Consider the following 27131-nt stretch of genomic DNA (forward strand, 5'->3'; position numbering starts at 1 on the left):
TGTCACTACTGGACAAAGACTTTCCTCCTCACTGAAATTGGCAATCGGGGAAACATTCTCTCTTTCGTTTCTTCCTGTGAAATCAATATGCCAGGGGTCACCGTGGCAGCGACATAGTGTTACTTAACTGGGGCGTGATGCATGTCCCATTTAAAACACCCATACATCATAAACACAAATATGGAGTGATTAATCCAGTGTCATAGATGAATGCCTTCGTGTAGAACTAATTTGCTGGACTCATTGTCACACTGCCCGCTTGATTCGTGCAGGAAATGTCTGGAGCCGTTACTAAAAGCCTCCAGCCCCTCGAGAGAAACACATATTTGTTTTGTCACAAGCGTGAAAAGCCTCCTTGTCACTCCTGTTCCTGCACAATAGGCGTAATGAAGCTTATTAATTAAGAAGGCATCATCCCGCATCATCTCGGCAGCCTTCCAGCTTCTCGGTTTCGCCCCTCTCGTGAATATTCAATGATCGCCTGCTTAATAAACATGAAGGGGTGTATATAGCCGTGCCTTGGCTGGCCTCCGTAAGCTCAGCAGAAGGCAGCGCGCCGTAGGAGAGGGAGGGGGTGTGTATCTGCGTGTGTGTGTGCCGACGGGGGGGATAGAGTGTGTGTGAGAGTATAGTAGAAGCCACGTTGAGCTCCCATTCAGATATAGGCACAAGCCGGGGGAAGCCAAAGCTGCACTAGAGGGGCATTGGGAGAGGGACACGGAGCAGACAGGCAGGGACGGTGGCTTCATGTGAGACAGAGGAGGGAAAAGAAGAAGGAGAAGAAGAAGGAAAAGAAGAAGAAGAAGAAGACACTTGCTTCTCTCTTGCTGCCTGTGTGGCTGGAGGAGAAGCCTGGATGGTGTGATCTCCTCCAACATGGGATGCAGCCTCTGTACCCTGCAGAAGCCTGAGGAGCATTACAAACTACTCTATGAAGTCTGTCAGGTACTGTGAACAAGCCTCTGGGGGGGTTCAGATGGGGGGGGGTTTTGTATCTTACACGTAGAAATCGTATTTTCTGGTCCGGGTCTTTGGACTCTCTGCTCAGTGTGTGAGGCAGAGCGGTGTCTTTGCAGCTCCCGCGGCTGAAGAGCCTGAACTCTGGCCACAGGGGTCAGCGAGAGGTGGTGTGCCTCGCTTTAAAGGAGGGGGGTGATGAAGAGGTGACAGCTCTCTCAATGTGTCTGCTAGTGTGTGCTGCTCACTGCCCACCTCCTCATTGTCGACTGAATGCTGACTCGGACCTTTCTGTCTTTAACCCCTGTTTGACTTTCACCAAAGTTTATATTTAACACTCGAGTGCTTGTTTTGCACATTTTTCAACACCAAAGAAAATAGGGCAGGCTGTTATAGATGCTTCATTAACACACTCACACCAGGGACCCCAACTGGACTTTACATGTGTTTAACAAAACTTCCTGTTAACTCACTAACTAATGAGTTTTCTGTGTGGGGCCTATTGATCTGAATGGTTGATAAAATGTCCTTTTTTACAAACATAAACAATGATGGGGTTTCTTAATTTTCAGTGAAAAGAGGCACAGTCACTACATATCAATTGTCGTGGATGATGTAATGAATTTGTTGCATAGGATTACCTCTTCAGCCACCAACCAAGTTGTTTAAAGCTTCAAGATAATGAACAAAACAGTTCATCCTCCACTTTGCTGTCTGTAGAATCCTATCTGCCCTCAGATGAACTTAACATGACCCCTACACACACACATACACACAAACACACACACTCAAACTCATTAGCATGCACATTAAATGTTCAGTCAAATCTGGTTGAGGCATATTAAAAAAATGTTCAAAAGTTAAGTAAACACCATAATCAGATTGAAATGAATCTGCTTCAATGTGCACAGAGCAGTAAACTTTGGTGATGTGATTCCAAGTGAGAGTAAGATTTACTCGAGCATATCAACACTCCATCAGGTTACAGTCAGCAGCAATTTCCTCACCTTGCCCCTGACAGAAGAACTCCCTCTGTGTGTATGTTACCCTGCAGCACAGCCACATAGCTCAGTAGAGTGTCATTTTTCATCTTCAGATCAGAATTCACCTTGATTTGTTAACCAAATCGTTCCATTTTCCTTGATCTGTGACTGGCGTGTGGCACTTCACTCGTCATTTTCTTCTACTCATCCGCGTGAAGTGTCGGAGTTAATTGACCGAAAATTCTTGCATCGTTGGTTTATTCATCTGACAATGTTTGCCCTAAAGTACCATCCATGTTTAATAAGTAAAAACACCTGCCTGGCTGACAGCAGACAACTCTCAGCTCCCTGTGTGTATGTGTGAGAGTGTGTGTGTGTGTGTGTATGCGTGTGCGTGTGCGTGTGCGTGTATGACTACTGGTTTCTGTTGTGTGCTCAGTTTTACCACTTTTTCATCCATAATGGACCGTGGCCAAGTGTTATCCTCCTATCACACCAAATTACGTCTCCGTTTAGGACGCAGGGTGGCGCGTGGCCTGCGGCTGCTTTGAATGAATGTAATGATCAACCTCTCAGTGGATCTCCCTCATTATTTTCCCATAAAACTAGCGGCTCCCTCACATCAGGGTAGAGATAACTGGGAGAGTCTTGACATTGTGTCTGCAAATAGTTCTGCTTTGATCTGGTCTGGGGAAAAAAAGGCTAAAAGGCTTTGGCTTGTCTCAAAGAAAGGAGGGGTGCTATGAAGTGTTCTATTAAATGGCTTATGGGTGCTGCGATATTAGGACCAGAGAAATCTCCAACCGCCCCCCCTCAACCGCCACAGATGACAGCTAAAGGATGGCGTTTTGGAATAAGGCGGCCGCTGTCTTTGTTCCGTTTCCTCTGTAGTCAAGCTCATTCTGCCCGTCACTTATCCTGGATTTGCAGGACGACTTCTCTTTGGATAATTACTGCCACAGCCACCAGACCTGACCGAGGCCCAGTGCAGTGAATCAGTCAGTCATTTGTCATTTGGCTGCCTTCAGACAAGCCAGTCGGCCGCCTGGATGTGATAGCCAGAGATAACACTGTGTGAAAAAGAATTGTTAGTTTTTGCCGTTTCCTCTCTGTAAAAAAAAGGAATTGCAAGAGTGCCAATTTTTGAGTCACAAGAGAATTCCTTCTGAGACACTTTTTGTCAGGTCGTTTTTCATTTTGTTGAACAGTCTGGAAGATAAAAAATGATCAATTATTTGTTGTTCACACAGTTTACATCCAAAAAAGGAAACAAACACTCAACAAAAGTAAAAGCCATGGGAAAACTTGTCTCTGTTCTCTCGAAACGTTCAAACTGACAATCACATTTCCTTTTCTAACCTCTGATCGTACTGAACAACGCATGATTCTTTTGTCTCGGTCCCTAATTATAACTATCCTTCACCGCTTCTGGGATCCTGGGGTGAGGAATTAACATCTTGGGCGTGTCTTTATTCAAATCATTGTTGAGCAACGATGATCGCTCGTCTGGTGGTACAGGCTTGTGCATAATCCCATTCTATTCTATTCTGTTCATCCAGTGCATGTTTGTAGCATCTTCTGTGTGTGTGTGTGTGTGTGCGTGTGTGTGTGTGTGTGTGTGTGTGTGTGTGTGTGTGTGTGTTCTGGTAGCAGTGAGGAAACAAAAAATCTTTCCTGCATGTCCACAGATTGTAACTCTCAGGGGGCGGTGGGGGGGGGACAGGCCACAAGTCTTATTTCGTGGTTGTGATAAAACACCCAGATGCTCTTGATCAGTCAGCCTGGCACTGAGCCCACTCTGCCCTCGTCGTCAACTCTCCCAGGGCTTAATAATCCATGAACACTGCAAATCTTTCCACCTCATTAAACACCTTATTTTAGCTCGGCTCACGCAAAGGAAGCATGAAAATATTGTTTTGTCTAAATCAACACGCTGCATCTCATTTTCACCTGGAGGAATCGTTTCCATCCTCACACAGTTAGTTAGTGTTGTCTGTTTTTAAATGGGATCAAATATGAACTGATATTTGTATTGACAGCAATGATTTCGAACAAAGAGTTAAGGTTCATTAAAAGAGGCCTACACAGCGTGCGTGATGTGATTTCTCTTATGGTTGTGATCATTAAATGTCTGAGTTGCGGCAGTCTGGGTTCTTCCCTTTAAACTTGACCCTCCTGACAGCAGTGAACCTCGGCCGTCTCTTCAAAGCTTATAGGTAAGCACCATGTGGAGATGTAGGCTCAGCTGCTTTTGTCAGGCAGTTTAAGGTAGAGAGGCTTTGGATACTCTGTTTGACAGTCCTAGGCTCTTAATCTGTGCAGAAGCACTCCGTAATGGCCGTGGCGCCTTGCTGAGGCTCGTACAAGACCCGAAGCTTAATTAGAGCCGGAGCACAAGCCGGCTATTGAAGCTCCGATCCACATAGAACTGATCTGGGCTATTGTTTCTGCTAAGCCTCCCTCTTTCCCTCTCTTCCCCACTCCTTCTGTCTCTCTCTGTCTCTTTCACTTTCTCTGCATGTCTTTGTTTGCTTCAATGGAACAGCATCTCAAAGCAGAAATAATTGATCTGCTGCGCAAATGAAGTCAACAAATGCCAACTTTTTTATCAAACATTTCCTATCTGAAGCTTTTCCTAATTAGACACGTTTCTGAAGGAAGGCTGTGAAGATGTCACGCGCGGCTCTAGAAGCTATGTTGTCACCGTGCCAGATGGTCTCAGTGTGACATTAAGAACCAGACAGACATGGAAATATTCATAGGAGACAGGACTCAACTCGCACGAAACACCGCCAGTCCCTATCTCTGAGCCGGACACCCCTGTCATCAAAGCAGTCACGACCAAAGGGAGCTTGCAGAGATGCGACCCGGTCTGCTTGGCCGCGGCCCTGTAATGAGGCGCGACAGAGACAAAGCGGGGTTCGCCAGCGCTGAAGCTCGACCCGGTGTGTTTTTAATAATGGCTGAGATCGGCCCTGGTGCGCTGTCACATCTGTTAAACACCGGAGCAGGTGGCTGGCGGCCACAGGGGAGCAGTCATAAGAGCCAATGTAGTCGCTGTCAGTCCAAAGATCGCACCGGCAAATGGCAGAGAGGGATCACAGACACTGCAGAGGCAAACACTGTGGTGGCAGCAGTGGAAACATATTGTTACAGTAACAAATAATGATCATTTTTATTACCTATTATACAACAACTTATTGGACCTGGAAGGGTCCTTTTTACACTAATGTAGGTGTTTTTGTTTTCATAAATTGTAGTAGATTATATTTAGACTCAGTTGGATTAAAACTTGGTAGCTGCAGAAAAGAACAATCAAACTGCTGTAATTACCCCATGGACACAAAACTAAGGATTTACACTTTAATTCACAACTTTCCGAAGAAAAAGCTTTTACCTTGAATTGCGGCGGCATTTAGAATACATTTATGGAGATGAACCTCACATAAATGTCGCTCAATATTGATGTAATGGACAAACAGTAGCAGATGGTTCAGTGTCACAGTATGCACACGGGAGTAATCAGGCTTAATTATCAAGTCCCATGAGTCGTCTAATTGTAAATCTCAACTCTGCATTTGCCTCTGAATGACTGGAGTCGCCAACAAGAAACAAAACAACTCTGTTTACTGCTGTAATTATCAGTGTGTAAAGACGCATCCATTTTTAAGGTGGTAATTCTGCTGCATGGATGTGAAATGTGAAAATCGATAATGAACGATTATTTGGGGAAAGATTATACGAATAAAATGAATCCTCTTTAAAGCATTTCCCTCATTATATACTCCTCTACAGGTCAGTGTTATCTTGTCTTTGTCTAGTTTGCTCTGACCTCACGGAATCACATTCACCTCTGATCAGTAATACATGAGAGCCACTGCATGTGATTAACAGTTAGCGGTTTATAAAAGGGGCACACGTGTATTGTGTGTGTGTGTGTGTGTGTCTGTGTGTGTCTGTGTGTGTGTGTGTGTGTAATGAATAAAACATCTGTTGGTCAAATGGGATATTGTGAGATCTTATGTTCAATTACTTCCAAGATGCGGGGCGCAGATGATCAGGGGTCATTATTTCTCATTATGAGCAACAGATTAGCACCTCCCGCACTGACTCCTCTTTTAATTCAGATCCTGGTCTTATATGTCAGTAATGGTGACTAGTAGATGCTTTAGGTTGGTCTGTGGATGCTGCAGAGACAGAGAAGGAGTGAGATTTGGATTGAGATTACATCACACCTTTGTTAGGCTCATTAGACCAGAGAGAGACATCAGAAACTCATACGCCCCACACTTAATTCAGATTAGCTGAAAGGAAACGCTGTTGTCTCTTACAGCAGTTTTTACTCATTTGTTCTGTAATCCTGTAATCCTCGTACGCTGTGGTGAACCAAGACGGCGGCACTTTCAAGTCTCTGTCAGTGGAAAGAGCGCATTAAAAGTGTCGGGCACTGAATTATACATTTCACGTGAAAATGCTTCGAAGTGAAATAAAAGAGAAAGTAATTCTGGTTTTCAAGCAGAATTACCCAGATTCCGAGTGCCACTCAAGCACTATATAGGCCCCCTGAAAATAAGCCTTGAAGTCTCCGCGCTCACTCTCACGCCAGCGCACTTCTCTGTTCAGAAATACAGACTTTGAGGAATTTGTTTAAGAAGTGAATCGGAGCAGAAAGGGAGGCGAGCGCTCTGACTCTTAAAGCTCTTTAAAATGCTGCTCTATAGACTGAAGTTCCCAGGGTTTTGCCTGGCAGAGGTTCCACTCTGTTCACCTCACTGCATTTCCCTGAGGAACAGAAACACTGCCTCTTTAATGAAGTCCTTCTCCCTTTATTAAAGGATTAGGTAGCGGCTGAATCGCCATATCCAAGTCTGATGTTACGCAACACTTAAATGAAGCCACTTAGTATCCAGCAAAGACGTCTATGTAATAATGTGAAGATTAGAGGGTTCAATTAACACTTTCAGAATGTTTTAGTGTTGTCATTGGTTTTTAAACTGTGATATCTTCAACAGTATTTGCATATTTTATAAGAGATTATGTTTTCCTGTGATATTTGGAGTTTTCAAACATTCTTGTCTGATCCTTCAAAAGTCGTGGATTAATCTGAATGGAAAAGTCTGGCGCTTGAATCCCTTGGCAGACTATCAAGAGATCAGTAGATGCAGTTTGGTGCAGATGTGGATAAGGATGTGAAACATGCAGCTGAGATGATGCTGATTCTGTCGCATGCAAAGGGTTTTGATTCATCTTCAATAGAGATCCAGACAAATATGATGTCTGTTAGTCATTTGTTTTTCTTAAGACAGTGTATTATTAGAACAAGACACATTGTTTTGGCATTTCTTGGCTTCTTCAGCTTTGGCAGTGTGTGTTTGCAGTTATGTATGTTGCCATATTTGTTTTATTTTAAGCAGTGAACAAATTAATTGTGTTTTATACTTTTGTTCAAGAGAGCTCGTTTGACAAAGAATAAATGAAAAACGAAAGGTTATTATTCATATAAATTACCTCAGGCAATTTCATTTGATCTGTCATGAAACAAAGCCAATATTGAAAGGGATCAGATGGATCAGTGAATAAGCCACACACACACACACACTTCAACATCTCACTTGGGGATTGTGTGACCCCGCCCTTTATCATTACCCAGGAGGTTGAGGAGTGATCTGGCCACCGCATGAAGTGATGATGAAAACCCAAAATCTGAATTATTCTGAAATGACCTCGACCGAATCCGCCACAGATTCTCAAATCTGCTGTTGCTCCAGAGGTCAAATGTGATATTTTAATCAAAGGAAATAGGTTTTGAATAACAAAACCACAGCTGTGTAAATCCCTCACTGGTTCACCAGACATGCGATTTTAGCTCTCATTAGTATTCCTGTTAGACGAGCCTCGCTGCCTGCGTGTCATTAAAATGGATTTAACAGAGACCCCTCTCCAAGGATGCACTAAAGGTTGACCCAGTCATTTCTACACGCCGGTGCTTGTTGTGTTATGTCAACATGCACAACTGCAGGAGAGTTTGGGGTGTTTTTTTTAACAAATGCAGACGGAGGTGCTGATAACCTCCGAGCGAGCGAGCCTGCAGCGATGATTTCAGCTGTTACATTCTCCTCTCTGTGCCTCATTACTCCATTAGGCTGCATTCACTGGAGTTTTTCTGCTTCAAGGGCCGAGGCTGAACTGGTTTTCGGGGTTAACATAGCAAAAGTTGTGGAGCTCAGCGGTGGCGCGGCTTTGTATATTGTGTCGGGGGAGTGTTGTGTGTTTTTTCCCAGTGTGCTGCAAAGGGTCGCTCCGTGTCAAGAGGTGAGAGTTGTGAATGGAGGCCATGGGACCCCCCCCCGCCCTCCTCCCACAGCTGGAGGGGTGGCCGGGTGAGGGGGGAGCGTTGAGGCAGAATGCTCCGGGCTCAACAAGAAGAAGGGGGGGTAAAAGGCTTTGTTTCTGGTTCACTGGCTTCAAGTCGCCCTGGGATTCCTGGCAACCAGGTTCGTCTCTTTGAGCCCGCGTGTGAGAGGAGGAAGCACAAAGGCGCTTGTATTCCTCAGCTAATGTGCAACATCGCAGCTCTCTGTGGGAAACAAACAGGGCTGCAGGATGTGAGCCTCCGTATGCTCTCGGGAAGGGTCGCTCGCAATGTTTACACTCACACCTGTGACGCCAACAAACAGGGATTCATACGGACGTGTGTTTTAACTTTGGCTTGTGAAAATCTTGACATTTCTGCCAAACGTGAACCATAAGTAAGGTCTTGATTCCGGTTTGTTTGATCAATTAACAAAGCCCCATTTGTTGTGATGTGAACCGTCTCTTCACACTCTCAACTTTGTTCTGGGATTTCTCAAAATTTTTGGGGGGAATGGATTTTTTCCAGAGATGTTCTCAATTTTGAGGATTTCATGACATTAATTATTTCTCGTATCGTGTCATAGTTTTCTCCACGTAGTTATTGGAAAATGTATAATCCACTTAATTCCACTGTTTGTCCTGCCGTCCACTGTTGGGTTTGATTTCCTGTATTTGTATTTGGTGATATGAGCCGAGATTGTACATTATACAGAGCAAACTGCAATTAGATGAGCTATTAACTTCTGGCCCAAGTTTTGATGGAGAAGAAATAGAAGTTTAAGTTCACTACATGATCCAATTATCCTGCAGGCTCAGGGTTAACATTCATCTGCTCTGGTTATTAGTGGGCACCCTGACTTCTGCATTGAGTTCTCTCCCTCCTTCCCTGTCTCATCCTTCACTTGCACATTTGATCTCAAACACACACAACATCAGTGCAGCGTGTTTGTGTTTTAGGACTACTTGTGCTCATTTGTAGGGTTATAAACTCAAATTGCTGTGTATATATGGTGGTTTACTGTTGCCAGGATTCAAATTTGTGGTCTATGGCTTGTGAAATGATCTGCAGCTGTGATTGTCAGACTTTGTCCTTTCTAGAATGTTCACCTTATTCTTAAAAAAGGCTCTGATCGTGTATGTGTCTGTGTGTGTGGGTGTGTGTGTGTGTATGTGTGTGTGTATGTGTGTGTGTGTGTGTGTGTGTGTGTCCTCGTGTGTGCTCGTGTGTGTGTGTGTTCAGTTATAAACAAAGTTCAACAAGTTGAGATGCTGTCAAAGCTCTCAACAGATCCAAGAATAACAAACTAACAGATTCTGTATGGTGTGAAGACTGAAAATGAACCAGCAGGGTCTGTTTGCTGTCCTGTGATGCTGTCAGGCAGCCGCTTCATCTCTCCTCTGCCGCCATGGCTTCTTAGTGACGTCCACAAAAGGGAAATATTTTGGTCTTTCCTGTCTCAGCTCATCAGATCCAGCGACACATTCCAAGTAGAGGAGGGATTTAGAGATTCTGCGCTCATCTTTCATCAGCACTCGGAGGCTTTGAGTGGTTCAATCAAACTTAATTAGCCTCTTCTCTGCGACACACAACAGCCTTTTGCCCAAATTAATCTTCTCAGGTTCACACTCGGTGCCCACTCCACTGTCTGTGACGGGAGGTCAAATTTATCCTCTGCTGAAAATTACTTAGCTAAATGAGGGCTCCTCTATGCAGCCCGGGCTAATGAGCGTGATTAATTAAAGGGAGACTCTTCCTAATTAAGGTCTTATTCCACTTGGTCCGGCGGTGACCCTGTAAAACAAGCTGCAGCAGTAACGAGACATTTCTCACTGCCTGTGTGTGGCCACTGTGCGCTTTAATCATCAGAGATTAAATCAGTTTGCTTTACAGAATATTCTGTTCAATGTATGGAATCACAATACAAAAACAAAGGTTTCCCTTCCATCAACTACTAAAGGGATAAAAGAGGGTCATTTGTTTTCCTTTTCTTCCAATGTAATGTCGTATTTATGTAGTAAGTGATTATTTGTGCTCAGTGTGCACAGAAGTGTCGCAGCAACAGAAAGCAGGCGTACATTCATGTGTTTTTGAATCTTCAATCTTGGCGAATCTCTCAAAATTAACCCCTAAATGAAATTGAGAAGGTGTCCATCATGATGCGTCCTCACCGTCTCCTCCTTCCTCCAGGTCAACGGAAAGGACCTCTCCAAGGCCACGCATGACCAGGCGGTGGAGGCCTTCCGCACTGCCAAGGAGCCCATCATGGTCCAGGTCCTGCGCCGGGCCCCGCTTCCCAATCCAGTCAGCCCTTCCACTGATGCCCAGGTCTCGGACACCAGCACCCAGACCGACATCACCTTCCAGCACATCATGGCCCTCACCAAGCTGCCCGCCTCGCCAACCAGCATGGCGGTGCTGGAGCAGTATCTGCTGCCAGAGGAGTGAGTACACACACAGATCTGACAGTATAAATGTGAAGCCAAAGATGTGCACTGAAAGAAGAGGCTGATCTTTGAGGAGTGGAGTTATTATGCCTCTGCATGCCCGTAGGTGGTGGTGATGGTCACGAGTCACCTGTCACCAGAGCCGGCTTGATACTTTCACTCTTTTCTTGGCTTTTAAGATCTACTTCTCTGTGTGGCTTGGCAGATATTTATGCCCTGACTTACTGGAGATTTCTTACCCAGAATCTGAGCTCAGGTTGTACTGTGGAGATTCAAAGATTCCAAGACGAACTTGGGGAACCGCAGAGATCCGTGTGTAGCTCCAGCAGCCGAGGAAGCAGGGAATGAACACAAAACAAAAGTCGAACTCTGGCTACTGACGCAAAAAGCTATTTGATATTTAGACCAAACACAGCCAGAATGAGTTACTGGAAGAAGAAAATCCAGAAGTACACCTTGTGGGCCCCAAAGAGTCGCAAAACATAATTGTTTTTACCATGAAAGCTCTACTTAGAGACCTGCAGTCTGGCTACAAATGATCACAAATTAAGTCCATTCTCACAGCGGTGACACATGGACCTTATTAATAATGTGAATTATTTATTTGGCTGTTATCTCAGTTCTCTTGTGCAGTAGATAATTAGCCACCTTCATCATCTCCTCTGTGAGTAATGCAGCTGTGTTACGCTGGCTGGCTCAGCAGCTGAAACACAAGCGATGTAACTCTAAGCTACGTAACCTTGTGGTGCGTATTAAGCTGAAATGGGCATCTTAGGTTTATTAACTTTGGACGGCAGGTAAGTGAACGAATCAGGAGGCTGAACAGTTCGCTGATGAATTTTGCATAAGAAACCTTAGTTGTTGACTTGGAGAATTTATTACAAATTTCCTTATTATGGCTCTAAAATCTGCAAGTTCCTTCCAGTTGTGCTGCCAGAACAAAATGGCATTTCCATACAATGAGACACTTTTCCCAGAAAGTTCCCTTCACCTCCCTTCAAACACACACACACACATAATAAGACTTCTCACCCTAACAGATAATTAAGAGAGACACTCCTCATCTGTTTCACTCCTGACTTGTTAACAGGATGTGTGGGAAGACAGAAGGTAAAGCGTCTCTGTCACTTATAGATGTGAACGTTTCCCCTCGGGGACCCACACGCACATTAAAGTACTTCAGTTCATTTGTATTTGCATATTCATGTGGTGTCATCTATTGTTCTGTGCATGTTTGGCCCTGCAGCTTGGACAGACTTACACCTATTTTACACTCTGTGGCAGACGCAGCTGCTTTTGAATGAATAATGTCAATATCTTAATTGATTTCCGAGTGAAATTAATAACACAGGGTACTAATTTGCGATTAGCCTCGGGGCGATTCTGGAGCGACTTTTACCACTTAATACTTCCTCTCTACGCTCCATTTCATCTTCAACTTTTTCAATTAAACTCAGACCGGCAAACATGTGTGCGTTGAAATCATTTCCAATACGTCTTGTCTTGTGCTTCCTTTGTCTCAGACATCCTCCAGGTCACGCGTATTTTGACCCCAACGACTTCCTGGAAGGCATACAGCAGGACATCGAACGGGACGAGCTGGAATATGAGGTAAAACACAAATCTCTCCTCCCTCCCTCCCTCCCTCCTTCCACCTTCCTCCTCCTCTGCTGTCTTCTCGATGAAGATATACATCCAGACAGCGGAGTGGTATTGCTCCATAAGCAGACCCGAGCCAGCCTCTGTGTCTCCACTCCAATGGCCTCCCTCGCTAGATCCTCTCCTCCTGATATATCACAGTTATTGATGGGACGCCCTCCCGACACGGAGACACTGAGCTGTAGAACAGACAGGAATCGAGTTGCCGGTTTGTTCCGGCAGATGCAGAATGGTGACATCATTACTTATTAGTGACAGGGCCTAATGTGTCTTCCTCGGCTCCCTACGCAGTAAAAGATGAGGCCCACGGCGGATAATTAGATGGCACAGATAATAGGTCTGCGGTGATGGATCTGATGATGCACATTAACAAAGCCCGGATGAGGCTACGATGAGGACGCAGCCAGGGGATCGCGACTCTCTGGCCTCTGTTGCGATCGTTAAATGACCTCAGTCGATCCCGAACCTTCACCCCACCCTGCAAAACCCACCTACTGTTTATTATTAATGTTAGCGGAGGAGCTATGAAGAAAGGTGAAGTTCAGGCCAGCTGAGGGCAGTAGCTCAGCAGGTTGACAAATGAGCCGACGCTGCTTTGTTTTCATCCGAATCAGTTTTGTGGCCATTGTGTAGATTAGGTTTCACATTATTGTCCCATCGACCGTGTGTAACTCTGTCTCCTCCAAGCTGTCATGGCCTATATTTACTGCTAGTTGTTTATTTACTGGCTATGTGCAGTAATGACTTAAGATTTAATAGATACAGTATTTCTTTTCATTTTCTACCTGATACTGGGGAATATTCTCATTTTTAGATGAGCGGAGCTTTTTAGGTGAGGTTTACCCTCTCAGACCTCATCTCCTGCCCCTGAAAAACATCCCGTCTCGTATCTTCCTCTGTATCTGTGAGATTGTCGCTGTTGACAAGTGAAAAACGGGACTCTGCCCGTCGACAGGCCATTGCCTCATCTCTCATGCTGCCAATGAGCCTCTAAGCAATGCAGCGGCGTCCCTGCGCCCCGGCTGAAACATTCATTACAATGATTGATGGGTCACCGGTGCTCTATGATCTCATTTCACAGTCAATATATACAGCAGAGCTCGAAAAACGTCAGCAAATATAAAACAATTCTCTCTCCGGCTTTGAAATCAAATGCAGATGAATTGGATGTCACCTGGAGTTTGTGCTCTTGTCTTATCAGGAGGTGGATTTGTACCGAGCCAATATCCAGGACAAGCTGGGCCTGACGATCTGTTACAGAACGGATGATGAAGATGAGACCGGCATCTATATCAGTGAGGTACGACGCTCACACCCACTGTTGACACTGCTGTTTGATAGAAAGACGCTTCTAGAAGTACTTCATGTTCAGATAAGAGATCTTGCTATGTCTGGGCTCTTTGGTGATGTCATTCTGATTTATTTTTCTCTTTTATTCTCTGTTCACTCTAGATTGATCCAAACAGCATTGCTGCAAAGGATGGAAGAATTAGAGAAGGGGACAAAATAATCCAGGTAAGATTTTTTTTAATTACTCTGCCCTATCATCAACAGTAACAGTTTTAACAGCGCCACCATCAGGCTGACTGGCACCACAATGAAATGGCCTCTCTCCTGGATAGTGTCCATCCTGCCCACCAAGTTTCATTGAAATCTGTCCATACACCTTTTGAGATGTCTTTCTCATAGACAAACAAACACAACCTACTTAGGGGTTAAAAGTCATGAGAGATTTACAGCCGTTCTTCTTGTTTCGCCCCAAAGATCAATGGTGTTGAGATCCAAAACCGAGAGGAAGCTGTAGCATTGCTGACCAGTGAGGAGAACCAGAATATCTCCCTGCTGGTGGCCAGACCAGAGATCCAGGTAAATCAAATCTGATTTCCATCATCCAGACAATTTCTAAAAAGGTGTCACGTTCCATTTCTGAGCTCCTCAGCTGCATATTTGTGTCTAATGAGCCTTCTCATCTCAGCTGGACGAGGGCTGGATGGATGATGACAGGAACGACTTCCTGGATGACCTCCACATGGACATGCTGGAGCAGCAGCACCATCAGGCCATGCAGTTCACCGCCAGCATGCTGCAGCAGGTACACACACACACACACACACACAGCATGAAATGGCACCACAGCACTGTCAGTCTGCTTTAATGCATATGTTCAGCTATAGAAGAATCCAGCCAAATGTGCTGTGAATAGCAGCTGTTAAATTGTTTTGAGCAAATGTTTTCATTACATTGGAAAAGCAATCTAGGGAAAACTGTGAAAATGAAATTTAAGTAGTCTAAATGTACTGTGGAGTGTACTTTTAATTGCAATAATTATTTAGATTTATTCATTAAGTTGATTTGACTGCTCAATGATGTTAATAGCAGTTTTGCAGCAGCGTCGTTGAGTCCTTTTCTTGTCTTTTGTTACAGAAGAAGCATGAGGAGGACGGAGGGACCACAGACACGGCCACACTGTTGTCCAACCACCATGAGAAGGACAGCGGGGTCGGCCGCACCGACGAGAGTACCAGAAATGACGAGAGTTCCGAGCAGGAGAACCTGGGCGATGACCAGACCACGGCCTCCAACACGCTGGGCAGCTGCAGAAAGCTGACGTACAGCCAGGACACGCTGGGCAGCACTGACCTGCCCTTCAGCAGCGAGTCATTCATCTCCGCAGACTACGCAGACACTGACTTCCTGGGCATCCCGGCTGATGAGTGCGAGCGTTTCCGGGAACTCCTGGAGCTTAAGTGCCAAATGAGGAACAGTGGAGCCCAGGGTCTGTATTACCATGGCGGCGGGGCGGGAAGCCAGGACCACGATGGTGTGGACAAAGAGCTGGAGCTGCTCAACGAGGAGCTGCGCACCATCGAGCTGGAGTGCCTGAATATTGTCCGTGCCCACAAGATGCAACAGTTAAGGGATCAGTGCCGTGAGTCCTGGATGCTCCACAACGGCGGCTTCCACAACTACAACACCAGCAGTGATGCGCACCGCCACGAGCTCTCCGACATCACAGAGCTGCCAGAGAAGTCAGACAAAGACAGCTCCAGCGCCTACAACACTGGCGAGAGCTGCCGCAGCACCCCGCTCACGTTGGAGCTCTCCCCGGACAACTCGCTTCGACGAGGAACGGAGAACCAGGATCCAGCCGGGGCCTCGGGCTTCTCCAGCTCCAGCGGAAGGATCCTAAAACCTTTGCTGTCCCCTGTCCAGGAGGCTTGCAGCCCCAGCCAGAGCAGAGCCTCTTCGAAGGATGTAGACGGAGCCCTGCAGACAGATGGCAGGGAGACCAGGTGCAGTAAGACAGGACGGAGCTCTGTGATTTCCCAGCCTCGGTCACCTTACAAGCACGCCCACATCCCAGCCCATGCACAGCACTACCAGAGCTACATGCAACTCATCCAGCAGAAATCAGCTGTGGAGTACGCCCAGAGCCAGATGAGCCTAGTGAGTATGTGCAGGGACCCCCTCAGCCCGAGTGACCTGGAGCCTAAGATGGAGTGGAAGGTGAAAATCCGCAGCGACGGCACGCGCTACATCACCAAGCGGCCCATTCGCGACAAGCTCCTGAGGGAACGCGCCCTCCGCATCCATGAGGAGCGCAGCGGCATGACCACAGACGACGATGCCATCAGCGAGCTGAAGATGGGCCGCTATTGGAGCAAGGAAGAGAGGAAGCAGCACGCTGTCCGCGCCAAAGAGCAACGGCAGCGGCGCGAGTTCATGAAGCAGAGCCGAGCCGATTGTCTGAAGGAGCAGGGCAGCCAGGAGGAGCGGAAAGAGCCCAACATCATTGAGCTGAGCCACAAAAAGATGATGAAAAAGAGGAACAAGAAAATATTTGACAACTGGATGACGATCCAGGAACTGCTGACCCACGGCACCAAGTCACCAGATGGAACAAGGGTTTACAACTCCCTCCTGTCTGTGACCACAGTCTAGGCCGCGCGCCAAGTTAAAGCGCCACAAATGAGGGACTGGAGTGTAATGTACTGTACATAGGACACTACCAGTGAGGTAGAGATTCCTGCCTCGTTCAATGTGGCAACATTCTGTACATAGGAAACCGGGAACGCTTTTTTTGGAGGACCGTTTTCCACCACGGCACTCAAGCAAAGGTCCATTAAGTGATGATCAGACATGAGGACGATTTGGAAATGTTTTAGAAATACTTTCAATAACCTTTTCTATCTTTGTGCTTGCTCTTTTTAATAATGTTGGAGGAAAAAAAGGTTTTGAAAGTGTGTAAAGTAAAGACAGTGTGCCATAATTAAAGAACCAGCATTTACACTTTTGTTTAATTTTGTTCTTAAGATATATCTCTTATCAGTATTGTACTGTTATTCATTCTATATGTGAAATGATCCCGTACTATTTTCCCACAACGTAGAACGTAATCCTTTTCAAAAGGACTTTTGTAAATGAAACAAATTTTGTAACAAATTCAACTTTGTAGTTTTAATACCATGAATGGTGCTGATTATCCAAAGTTAAATAAAAACCCACCAGCAACGGACCACCAGTTACATACTGCAGACAAACATCTTAACGTGATATCATGTATGTAAGTTGAAAGATATTTCTCACGTTGTTGAAACTGAAATGTCTGTTTGTTGTTAAAGCACATTGTAGTCGCCTTGCTTTCTTAGGATTTCATGTATCGAACAGAATAACAATCCTTAGTTAGCCACACAATTTGATGTCTTGTAAAATGAGAGAAATAATAAATTATTGTTTTATATATGATAAGCTTTCAAATGTGGTTGGAATTTGTCATTTGTGTCAGATGTTGAAAATTCTGATTGACTATAGGAATATGGCTGAATGTGCTGCACTGTTCACCCTGAAATCAACAATCAAACTTCTCAGCTTCGTTTGTAGCACAATTTGACAGGTGTTTAGTGTGGAGGTTTTCATGGAAGAGTGGAGACTTTAGGGCTTTTTCAAAAGCTCTGAGGGTTTCTCCAGAATGTTCCAACTTAAACAATACACCTTAAAATCATGAGAGTTTGTAAAATCGGGTATCACTTTAAGCATTCTGGTTTGTTTTGGTTTTTATGTCAGGCCAGCGACCTGCGACCCATTTTTTCTGACAGAGAATATGCCGGTGGTGCTGTAGCTCCACTCTGCTGCTGGAGTTCATTCTGCATGACCATAGCTGACTGACTGGATGCCACCATTCTTTTTATTCCCATTTATTCTACTCTGTCAGTTAATGCTTTCCTTGTCATGTAACGCAGATCCTCAACCAAACAATGTCGTCTGTCCGTTCATAACTACGATCTGACATCAAACCCTCCTCCTCTCCCTCCGAGCTGTCAGGGTAGCTGGCATGAGGCAGCGGCCCTGGCATGGTGCTGTCTCCTCACTGGGTTAATGGTTTATTTATCGGATCCCAGACTTGGACCATCTGTCGGAGGGACCACGTACCCTCGGTCCCATATGATCCTTCAATTAGCAGCTCAGTGTCTCATTACTAGAGGATGAAGGCAGCGCGGATTCTCTGCTGACGAGTTTTGTCATTTTGCCTCCTGACACATATTTGTTTATTGAGACGGCAACGCTAATTAGAACAAAGTGGATGTGCACCGAAATGATTTATTCATATTGAAGGTCATTGGCAGATCCACTGTTCCAGTGTGAGTCCAGGCATAGATCAATGAACCTTAAATTACTTATTTTTAGGTTTTATAACAATGGTAATATTATATGATATATAAATGAGAAAATTATACTGCGCATCATCCTTTTGAAAAAGCGTGCAGCTGATCAGGCTGCAATCCTGATTTCAGTTCAGATCATTTCCAATTCTACAAGCTTGAGAGTTCATGAATTCACGTCTGGTCTCGCAGTCTGCAACACTTAAGGAGGATGATTATGATAATAAGAGTAGCCAAGGGTGCAAGCTCAGCCTCTTCCTCTATGTCTGCTCCAGTGTAATTGATTACGCCTCCTTAAGCCTGACCGAACCCAAGGCTTGTGATTTATGTCTGGGTACAAGGCTCACTACACAGTCTTTTAATGGGAGATAACAATATGGCATGCAAGGCAAACAAAAAGCTCATGCAATCAATTCTAGGCCGTCCCCCCCACACACACACACACACATACACACCACCATCACAAACGCTGGGAGATTAGTTGATCACATTCTTGGCTTTGCTACCTACATGTATTTTTTACATCTTTGGAATGAAAGTGTTCTCCCCAGAGCGTTGACAGCGTTGTGTTTGGGCTGGAGTGCAGGACTCATCTGTTTTAATGTTAGAGCAGAGAACAGGCCGACATTCCTGTGTACTCATCCATTAACTGATAAGGAGGCGGCTCGTCTGCCCATTCTGATGCTGTTTCACTGTGGAGAATGTGAAGAACTCGCACCAGTCAAACAAATGTATTTACAAGCAGAGCCTAAGAGTGTCGACAATCTCCCATCGTCTGGTATTTGTGGTATTTCTGTATTTGCTGCGATACACCCTTGAGCAGGGGTCTTCAACATTTTTCAGGTGGAGAGATAGAGCAGGGACCCCCTACTATATATATTGTGTAAAATTGTGTTTTATGTCAATCTGGGCCTAGTGCCATGTATAAACATAGCTACCCTGTTATGGTGCATTCAATTCTAATTCAGTGACGTGCTGTGAGGTTCGCGGTGAGCTTCGTGGCTGGGGAGGCACTCACTCTTTCAAAATCAGATTTACAAAAATACAAATTCAACAGATAGACATGCGCTCTCTCGAATGCGACAAATTCAACCACATCTACCAACAAAATGACCAATATAGCCATGGTTCACTGTTATGTTTCCCGAATTTGATCAAATTTAAATTTGCCCCAAACTTGCAGCAAATGATCCTAGTGCCATATAGATCAGAGGACTTCAACAGGGGGTCCCCGATACCTAGGTGGTCCGCGAAGGAACTGCAGGGGGGTTGCAAAAATGTACATATTGTGCACCGCGGGTCATCGATTTTTTAAACTACAGGAAACTTGAAAAGCCCATATCTCGGCTGAGGAAGGAGATAGAGAGCTAATATTTCAGACGCAGCATCCAGGCAGAAATGGCATGAGTGTGTGTGAATCTGGGGCAAATTGAGGGATATTGAAAAATTCAAAGAAACGTTGACCCGCGGGTCATCGATTTTTTAAACTAGAGGAAACTTGAAAAGCCCATATCTCGGACAAGGAAGGAGATAGAGAACTAATATTTCAGACGCAGCATCCAGGCAGAAATGGCATGAGTTTGTGTGAATTTGGGGGAAATTGGGGAATATTGAAAAATATTGAAAAATGTTGACCCGCGGGTCATCGATTTTTTTAAACTAGAGGAAACTTAAAAAGCCCATATCTCGGCTGAGGAAGGAGATAGAGAGCTAATATTTCAGACGCAGCATCCAGGCAGAAATGGCATGAGTTTGTGTGAATTTGGGGCAAATTGGGGGATATTGAAAAAATTCAAAAAAACGTTTACCCGCGGGTCATCGATTTTTTAAACTAGAGGAAACTTGAAAAGCCCATATCTCGGACAAGGAAGGAGATAGAGAACTAATATTTCAGACGCAGCATCCAGGCAGAAATGGCATGAGTTTGTGTGAATTTGGGGCAAATTGGGGAATATTGAAAAATATTGAAAAATGTTGACCCGCGGGTCATCAATTTTTTAAACTAGAGGAAACTTAAAAAGCCCATATCTCGGCTGAGGAAGGAGATAGATAGCTAATATTTCAGACGCAGCATCCAGGCAGAAATGGCATGAGTTTGTGTGAATTTGGGGCAAATTGAGGGATATTGAAAAAATTAAAAAAAACGTTGACCCGCGGGTCATCGATTTTTTAAACTAGAGGAAACTTGAAAAGCCCATATCTCGGACAAGGAAGGAGATAAAGAGCTAATATTTCAGACGCAGCATCCAGGCAGAAATGGCATGAGTTTGTGTGAATTTAGGGCAAATTGGGGAATTTTGAAAAAAATCAAAAAATGTTGACCCGCGGGTCATCGATTTTTTAAACTAGAGGAAACTTGAAAAGCCCATATCTCGGACACGGAAGGAGATAGAGAACTAATATTTCAGACGCAGCATCCAGGCAGAAATGGCATGAGTTTGTGTGAATTTGTGGCAAATTGGGGAATATTGATAAAATTCAAAAAACATTGACCCGCAAGTCATCGATTTTTTAAACTAGAGGAAACTTAAAAAGCCCATATCTCGGACAAGGAAGGAGATAGAGAGCTAATATTTCAGACGCAGCATCCAGGCAGAAATGGCATGAGTTTGTGTGAATTTGGGGCAAATTGGGGAATATTGATAAAATTCAAAAATCATTGACCCGCGGGTCATTGATTTTTTAAACTAGAGGAAACTTGAAAAGCCCATATCTCGGCTGAGGAAGGAGATAGAGAGCTAATATTTCAGACGCAGCATCCAGGCAGAAATGGCATGAGTTTGTGTGAATTTAGGGCAAATTGGGGAATTTTGAAAAAAATCTAAAAATGTTGACCCGCGGGTCATCAATTTTTCAAACTAGAGGAAACTATAAAAGCCCATTTCTCGGACACGGAAGGAGATAGAGAGCTAATATTTCAGACGCAGCATCCAGGCAGAAATGGCATGAGTTTGTGTGAATTTGGGGCAAATTGGGGAATATTGAAAAAATTCAAAAAAATGTTGACCCGCGGGTCATCGATTTCTTAAACTAGAGGAAACTTAAAAAGCCCATATCTCGGACAAGGAAGGAGATAGAGAGCTAATATTTCAGACGCAGCATCCAGGCAGAAATGGCATAAGTTTGTGTGAATTTGGGGCAAATTGGGGAATATTGCTAAAATTCCAAAAACGTTGACCCGCGGGTCATCGATTTTTTAAACTAGAGGAAACTTGAAAAGCCCATATCTCGGACACGGAAGGAGATAGAGAGCTAATATTACAGACGTAGCATCCAGGCAGAAATGGCATGAGTTTGTGTGAATTTGGGGCAAATTGGGGGATATTGAAAAAATTCAAAAAAAGGTTGACCCGCGGGTCATCTATTTTTTAAACTAGAGGGAACTTGAAAAGCCCATATCTCGGACCAGGAAGGAGATAGAGAACTAATATTTCAGACGCAGCATCCAGGCAGAAATGGCATGAGTTTGTGTGAATTTAGGGCAAATTGGGGAATATTGAAAAATATTGAAAAATGTTGACCCGCGGGTCATCGATTTTTTAAACTAGAGAAAACTTAAAAAGCCCATATCTCGGACAAGGAAGCAGATAGAGAACTAATCTTTCAGACGCAGCATCCAGGCAGAAATGGCATGAGTTTGTGTGAATTTGGGGCAAATTGGGGAATATTGATAAAATTCAAAAATCATTGACCCGCGGGTCATTGATTTTTTAAACTAGAGGAAACTTGAAAAGCCCATATCTCGGCTGAGGAAGGAGATAGAGAGCTAATATTTCAGACGCAGCATCCAGGCAGAAATGGCATGAGTGTGTGTGAATCTGGGGCAAATTGAGGGATATTGAAAAATTCAAAGAAACGTTGACCCGCGGGTCATCGATTTTTTAAACTAGAGGAAACTTGAAAAGCCCATATCTCGGACAAGGAAGGAGATAGAGAACTAATATTTCAGACGCAGCAACAAGGCAGAAATGGCATGAGTTTGTGTGAATTTGGGGGAAATTGGGGAATATTGAAAAATATTGAAAAATGTTGACCCACGGGTCATCGACTTTTTAAACTAGAGGAAACTTGAAAAGCCCATATCTCGGACAAGGAAGGAGATAGAGAACTAATATTTCAGACGCAGCATCCAGGCAGAAATGGCATGACTTTGTGTGAATTTGGGGCAAATTGGGGGAATATTGAAAAATATTGAAAAATGTTGACCCGCGGGTCATCGATTTTTTAAACTAGAGGAAACTTAAAAAGCCCATATCTCGGCTGAGGAAGGAGATAGATAGCTAATATTTCAGACGCAGCATCCAGGCAGAAATGGCATGAGTTTGTGTGAATTTGGGGCAAATTGAGGGATATTGAAAAAATTAAAAAAAACGTTGACCCGCGGGTCATCGATTTTTTAAACTAGAGGAAACTTGAAAAGCCCATATCTCGGACAAGGAAGGAGATAAAGAGCTAATATTTCAGACGCAGCATCCAGGCAGAAATGGCATGAGTTTGTGTGAATTTGTGGCAAATTGGGGAATATTGATAAAATTCAAAAAACATTGAACCGCAAGTCATCGATTTTTTAAACTAGAGGAAACTTAAAAAGCCCATATCTCGGACAAGGAAGGAGATAGAGAGCTAATATTTCAGACGCAGCATCCAGGCAGAAATGGCATGAGTTTGTGTGAATTTGAGGCAAATTGGGGAATATTGATAAAATTCAAAAATCATTGACCCGCGGGTCATTGATTTTTTAAACTAGAGGAAACTTGAAAAGCCCATATCTCGGCTGAGGAAGGAGATAGAGAGCTAATATTTCAGACGCAGCATCCAGGCAGAAATGGCATGAGTTTGTGTGAATTTAGGGCAAATTGGGGAATTTTGAAAAAAATCTAAAAATGTTGACCCGCGGGTCATCAATTTTTCAAACTAGAGGAAACTATAAAAGCCCATTTCTCGGACACGGAAGGAGATAGAGAGCTAATATTTCAGACGCAGCATCCAGGCAGAAATGGCATGAGTTTGTGTGAATTTGGGGCAAATTGGGGAATATTGAAAAAATTCAAAAAAATGTTGACCCGCGGGTCATCGATTTCTTAAACTAGAGGAAACTTAAAAAGCCCATATCTCGGACAAGGAAGGAGATAGAGAACTAATATTTCAGACGCAGCATCCAGGCAGAAATGGCATAAGTTTGTGTGAATTTGGGGCAAATTGGGGAATATTGCTAAAATTCCAAAAATGTTGACCCGCGGGTCATCGATTTTTTAAACTAGAGGAAACTTGAAAAGCCCATATCTCGGACACGGAAGGAGATAGAGAGCTAATATTACAGACGTAGCATCCAGGCAGAAATGGCATGAGTTTGTGTGAATTTGGGGCAAATTGGGGGATATTGAAAAAATTCAAAAAAAGGTTGACCCGCGGGTCATCTATTTTTTAAACTAGAGGGAACTTGAAAAGCCCATATCTCGGACCAGGAAGGAGATAGAGAACTAATATTTCAGACGCAGCATCCAGGCAGAAATGGCATGAGTTTGTGTGAATTTGTGGCAAATTGGGGAATATTGAAAAATATTGAAAAATGTTGACCCGCGGGTCATCGATTTTTTAAACTAGAGGAAACTTAAAAAGCCCATATCTCGGACAAGGAAGCAGATAGAGAACTAATCTTTCAGACGCAGCATCCAGGCAGAAATGGCATGAGTTTGTGTGAATTTGGGGCAAATTGGGGAATATTGATAAAATTCAAAAATCATTGACCCGCGGGTCATTGATTTTTTAAACTAGAGGAAACTTGAAAAGCCCATATCTCGGCTGAGGAAGGAGATAGAGAACTAATATTTCAGACGCAGCATCCAGGCAGAAATGGCATGAGTGTGTGTGAATTTGGGGCAAATTGAGGGATATTGAAAATTCAAAGAAACGTTGACCCGCGGGTCATCGACTTTTTAAACTAGAGGAAACTTGAAAAGCCCATATCTCGGACAAGGAAGGAGATAGAGAACTAATATTTCAGACGCAGCATCCAGGCAGAAATGGCATGAGTTTGTGTGAATTTGGGGCAAATTGGGGGAATATTGAAAAATATTGAAAAATGTTGACCCGCGGGTCATCGATTTTTTAAACTAGAGGAAACTTAAAAAGCCCATATCTCGGCTGAGGAAGGAGATAGATAGCTAATATTTCAGACGCAGCATCCAGGCAGAAATGGCATGAGTTTGTGTGAATTTGGGGCAAATTGAGGGATATTGAAAAAATTCAAAAAAACGTTATCCCGCGGGTCATCGATTTTTTAAACTAGAGGAAACTTGAAAAGCCCATATCTCGGACACGGAAGGAGATAGAGAGCTAATATTTCAGACGCAGCATCCAGGCAGAAATGGCATGAGTTTGTGTGAATTTAGGGCAAATTGGGGAATTTTGAAAAAAATCTAAAAATGTTGACCCGCGGGTCATCAATTTTTTAAACTAGAGGAAACTTGAAAAGCCCATATCTCGGACACGGAAGGAGATAGAGAGCTAATATTTCAGACGCAGCATCCAGGCAGAAATGGCATGAGTTTGTGTGAATTTGGGGCAAATTGGGGAATATTGAAAAAATTCAAAAAAATGTTGACCTGCGGGTCATCGATTTTTTAAACTAGAGGAAACTTAAAAAGCCCATATCTCGGCTGAGGAAGGAGATAGATAGCTAATATTTCAGACGCAGCATCCAGGCAGAAATGGCATGAGTTTGTGTGAATTTGGGGCAAATTGAGGTATATTGAAAAAATTAAAAAAAACGTTGACCCGCGGGTCATCGATTTTTTAAACTAGAGGAAACTTAAAAAGCCCATATCTCGGACAAGGAAGGAGATAGAGAGCTAATATTTCAGACGCAGCATCCAGGCAGAAATGGCATAAGTTTGTGTGAATTTGGGGCAAATTGGGGAATATTGCTAAAATTCCAAAAACGTTGACCCGCGGGTCATCGATTTTTTAAACTAGAGGAAACTTGAAAAGCCCATATCTCGGACACGGAAGGAGATAGAGAGCTAATATTACAGACGTAGCATCCAGGCAGAAATGGCATGAGTTTGTGTGAATTTAGGGCAAATTGGGGAATATTGAAAAATATTGAAAAATGTTGACCCGCGGGTCATCGATTTTTTAAACTAGAGGAAACTTAAAAAGCCCATATCTCGGACAAGGAAGCAGATAGAGAACTAATCTTTGAGACGCAGCATCCAGGCAGAAATGGCATGAGTTTGTGTGAATTTGGGGCAAATTGGGGAATATTGATAAAATTCAAAAATCATTGACCCGCGGGTCATTGATTTTTTAAACTAGAGGAAACTTGAAAAGCCCATATCTCGGCTGAGGAAGGAGATAGAGAGCTAATATTTCAGACGCAGCATCCAGGCAGAAATGGCATGAGTGTGTGTGAATCTGGGGCAAATTGAGGGATATTGAAAAATTCAAAGAAACGTTGACCCGCGGGTCATCGATTTTTTAAACTAGAGGAAACTTGAAAAGCCCATATCTCGGACAAGGACGGAGATAGAGAACTAATATTTCAGACGCAGCATCCAGGCAGAAATGGCATGAGTTTGTGTGAATTTGGGGGAAATTGGGGAATATTGAAAAATATTGAAAAATGTTGACCCACGGGTCATCGACTTTTTAAACTAGAGGAAACTTGAAAAGCCCATATCTCGGACAAGGAAGGAGATAGAGAACTAATATTTCAGACGCAGCATCCAGGCAGAAATGGCATGAGTTTGTGTGAATTTGGGGCAAATTGGGGGAATATTGAAAAATATTGAAAAATGTTGACCCGCGGGTCATCGATTTTTTAAACTAGAGGAAACTTAAAAAGCCCATATCTCGGCTGAGGAAGGAGATAGATAGCTAATATTTCAGACGCAGCATCCAGGCAGAAATGGCATGAGTTTGTGTGAATTTGGGGCAAATTGAGGGATATTGAAAAAATTAAAAAAAATTGACCCGCGGGTCATCGATTTTTTAAACTAGAGGAAACTTGAAAAGCCCATATCTCGGACAAGGAAGGAGATAAAGAGCTAATATTTCAGACGCAGCATCCAGGCAGAAATGGCATGAGTTTGTGTGAATTTGTGGCAAATTGGGGAATATTGATAAAATTCAAAAAACATTGACCAGCAAGTCATCGATTTTTTAAACTAGAGGAAACTTAAAAAGCCCATATCTCGGACAAGGAAGGAGATAGAGAGCTAATATTTCAGACGCAGCATCCAGGCAGAAATGGCATGAGTTTGTGTGAATTTGGGGCAAATTGGGGAATATTGATAAAATTCAAAAATCATTGACCCGCGGGTCATTGATTTTTTAAACTAGAGGAAACTTGAAAAGCCCATATCTCGGCTGAGGAAGGAGATAGAGAGCTAATATTTCAGACGCAGCATCCAGGCAGAAATGGCATGAGTTTGTGTGAATTTAGGGCAAATTGGGGAATTTTGAAAAAAATCTAAAAATGTTGACCCGCGGGTCATCAATTTTTCAAACTAGAGGAAACTTGAAAAGCCCATATCTCGGACACGGAAGGAGATAGAGAGCTAATATTTCAGACGCAGCATCCAGGCAGAAATGGCATGAGTTTGTGTGAATTTGGGGCAAATTGGGGAATATTGAAAAAATTCAAAGAAATGTTGACCCGCGGGTCATCGATTTCTTAAACTAGAGGAAACTTAAAAAGCCCATATCTCGGACAAGGAAGGAGATAGAGAGCTAATATTTCAGACGCAGCATCCAGGCAGAAATGGCATAAGTTTGTGTGAATTTGGGGCAAATTGGGGAATATTGCTAAAATTCCAAAAACGTTGACCCGCGGGTCATCGATTTTTTAAACTAGAGGAAACTTGAAAAGCCCATATCTCGGACACGGAAGGAGATAGAGAGCTAATATTACAGACGTAGCATCCAGGCAGAAATGGCATGAGTTTGTGTGAATTTGGGGCAAATTGGGGGATATTGAAAAAATTCAAAAAAAGGTTGACCCGCGGGTCATCTATTTTTTAAACTAGAGGGAACTTGAAAAGCCCATATCTCGGACCAGGAAGGAGATAGA

At 43.7% G+C, this 27131-nt stretch overlaps 1 protein-coding gene across 2 annotated transcripts in view; it reads left to right on the plus strand.

The window, feature by feature from the left end:
- The window catches only part of pdzrn3b (PDZ domain containing RING finger 3b), an 82632-nt gene extending 65488 nt beyond the window's left edge, over window positions 1–17144 (plus strand). For both annotated transcript variants that reach the window (XM_076141125.1, XM_076141126.1), the window contains 7 exons: window positions 10483–10736; window positions 12263–12350; window positions 13600–13698; window positions 13851–13913; window positions 14163–14264; window positions 14374–14490; window positions 14823–17144. In XM_076141125.1, coding sequence (XP_075997240.1) covers window positions 10483–10736; window positions 12263–12350; window positions 13600–13698; window positions 13851–13913; window positions 14163–14264; window positions 14374–14490; window positions 14823–16340 — 2241 coding nt within the window. In that variant the 3' untranslated portion in view covers window positions 16341–17144. The remainder of the gene's footprint in view (window positions 1–10482; window positions 10737–12262; window positions 12351–13599; window positions 13699–13850; window positions 13914–14162; window positions 14265–14373; window positions 14491–14822) is intronic.
- Window positions 17145–27131: the final 9987 nt, after the last annotated feature.

This window comes from Genypterus blacodes, unplaced genomic scaffold (assembly GCF_046128005.1).
Source record: "Genypterus blacodes isolate CSIRO-AG114 ecotype Tasmania unplaced genomic scaffold, CSIRO-AGI_Gbla_v1 ptg000017l_1, whole genome shotgun sequence".
Lineage (NCBI taxonomy): Eukaryota > Metazoa > Chordata > Actinopteri > Ophidiiformes > Ophidiidae > Genypterus > Genypterus blacodes.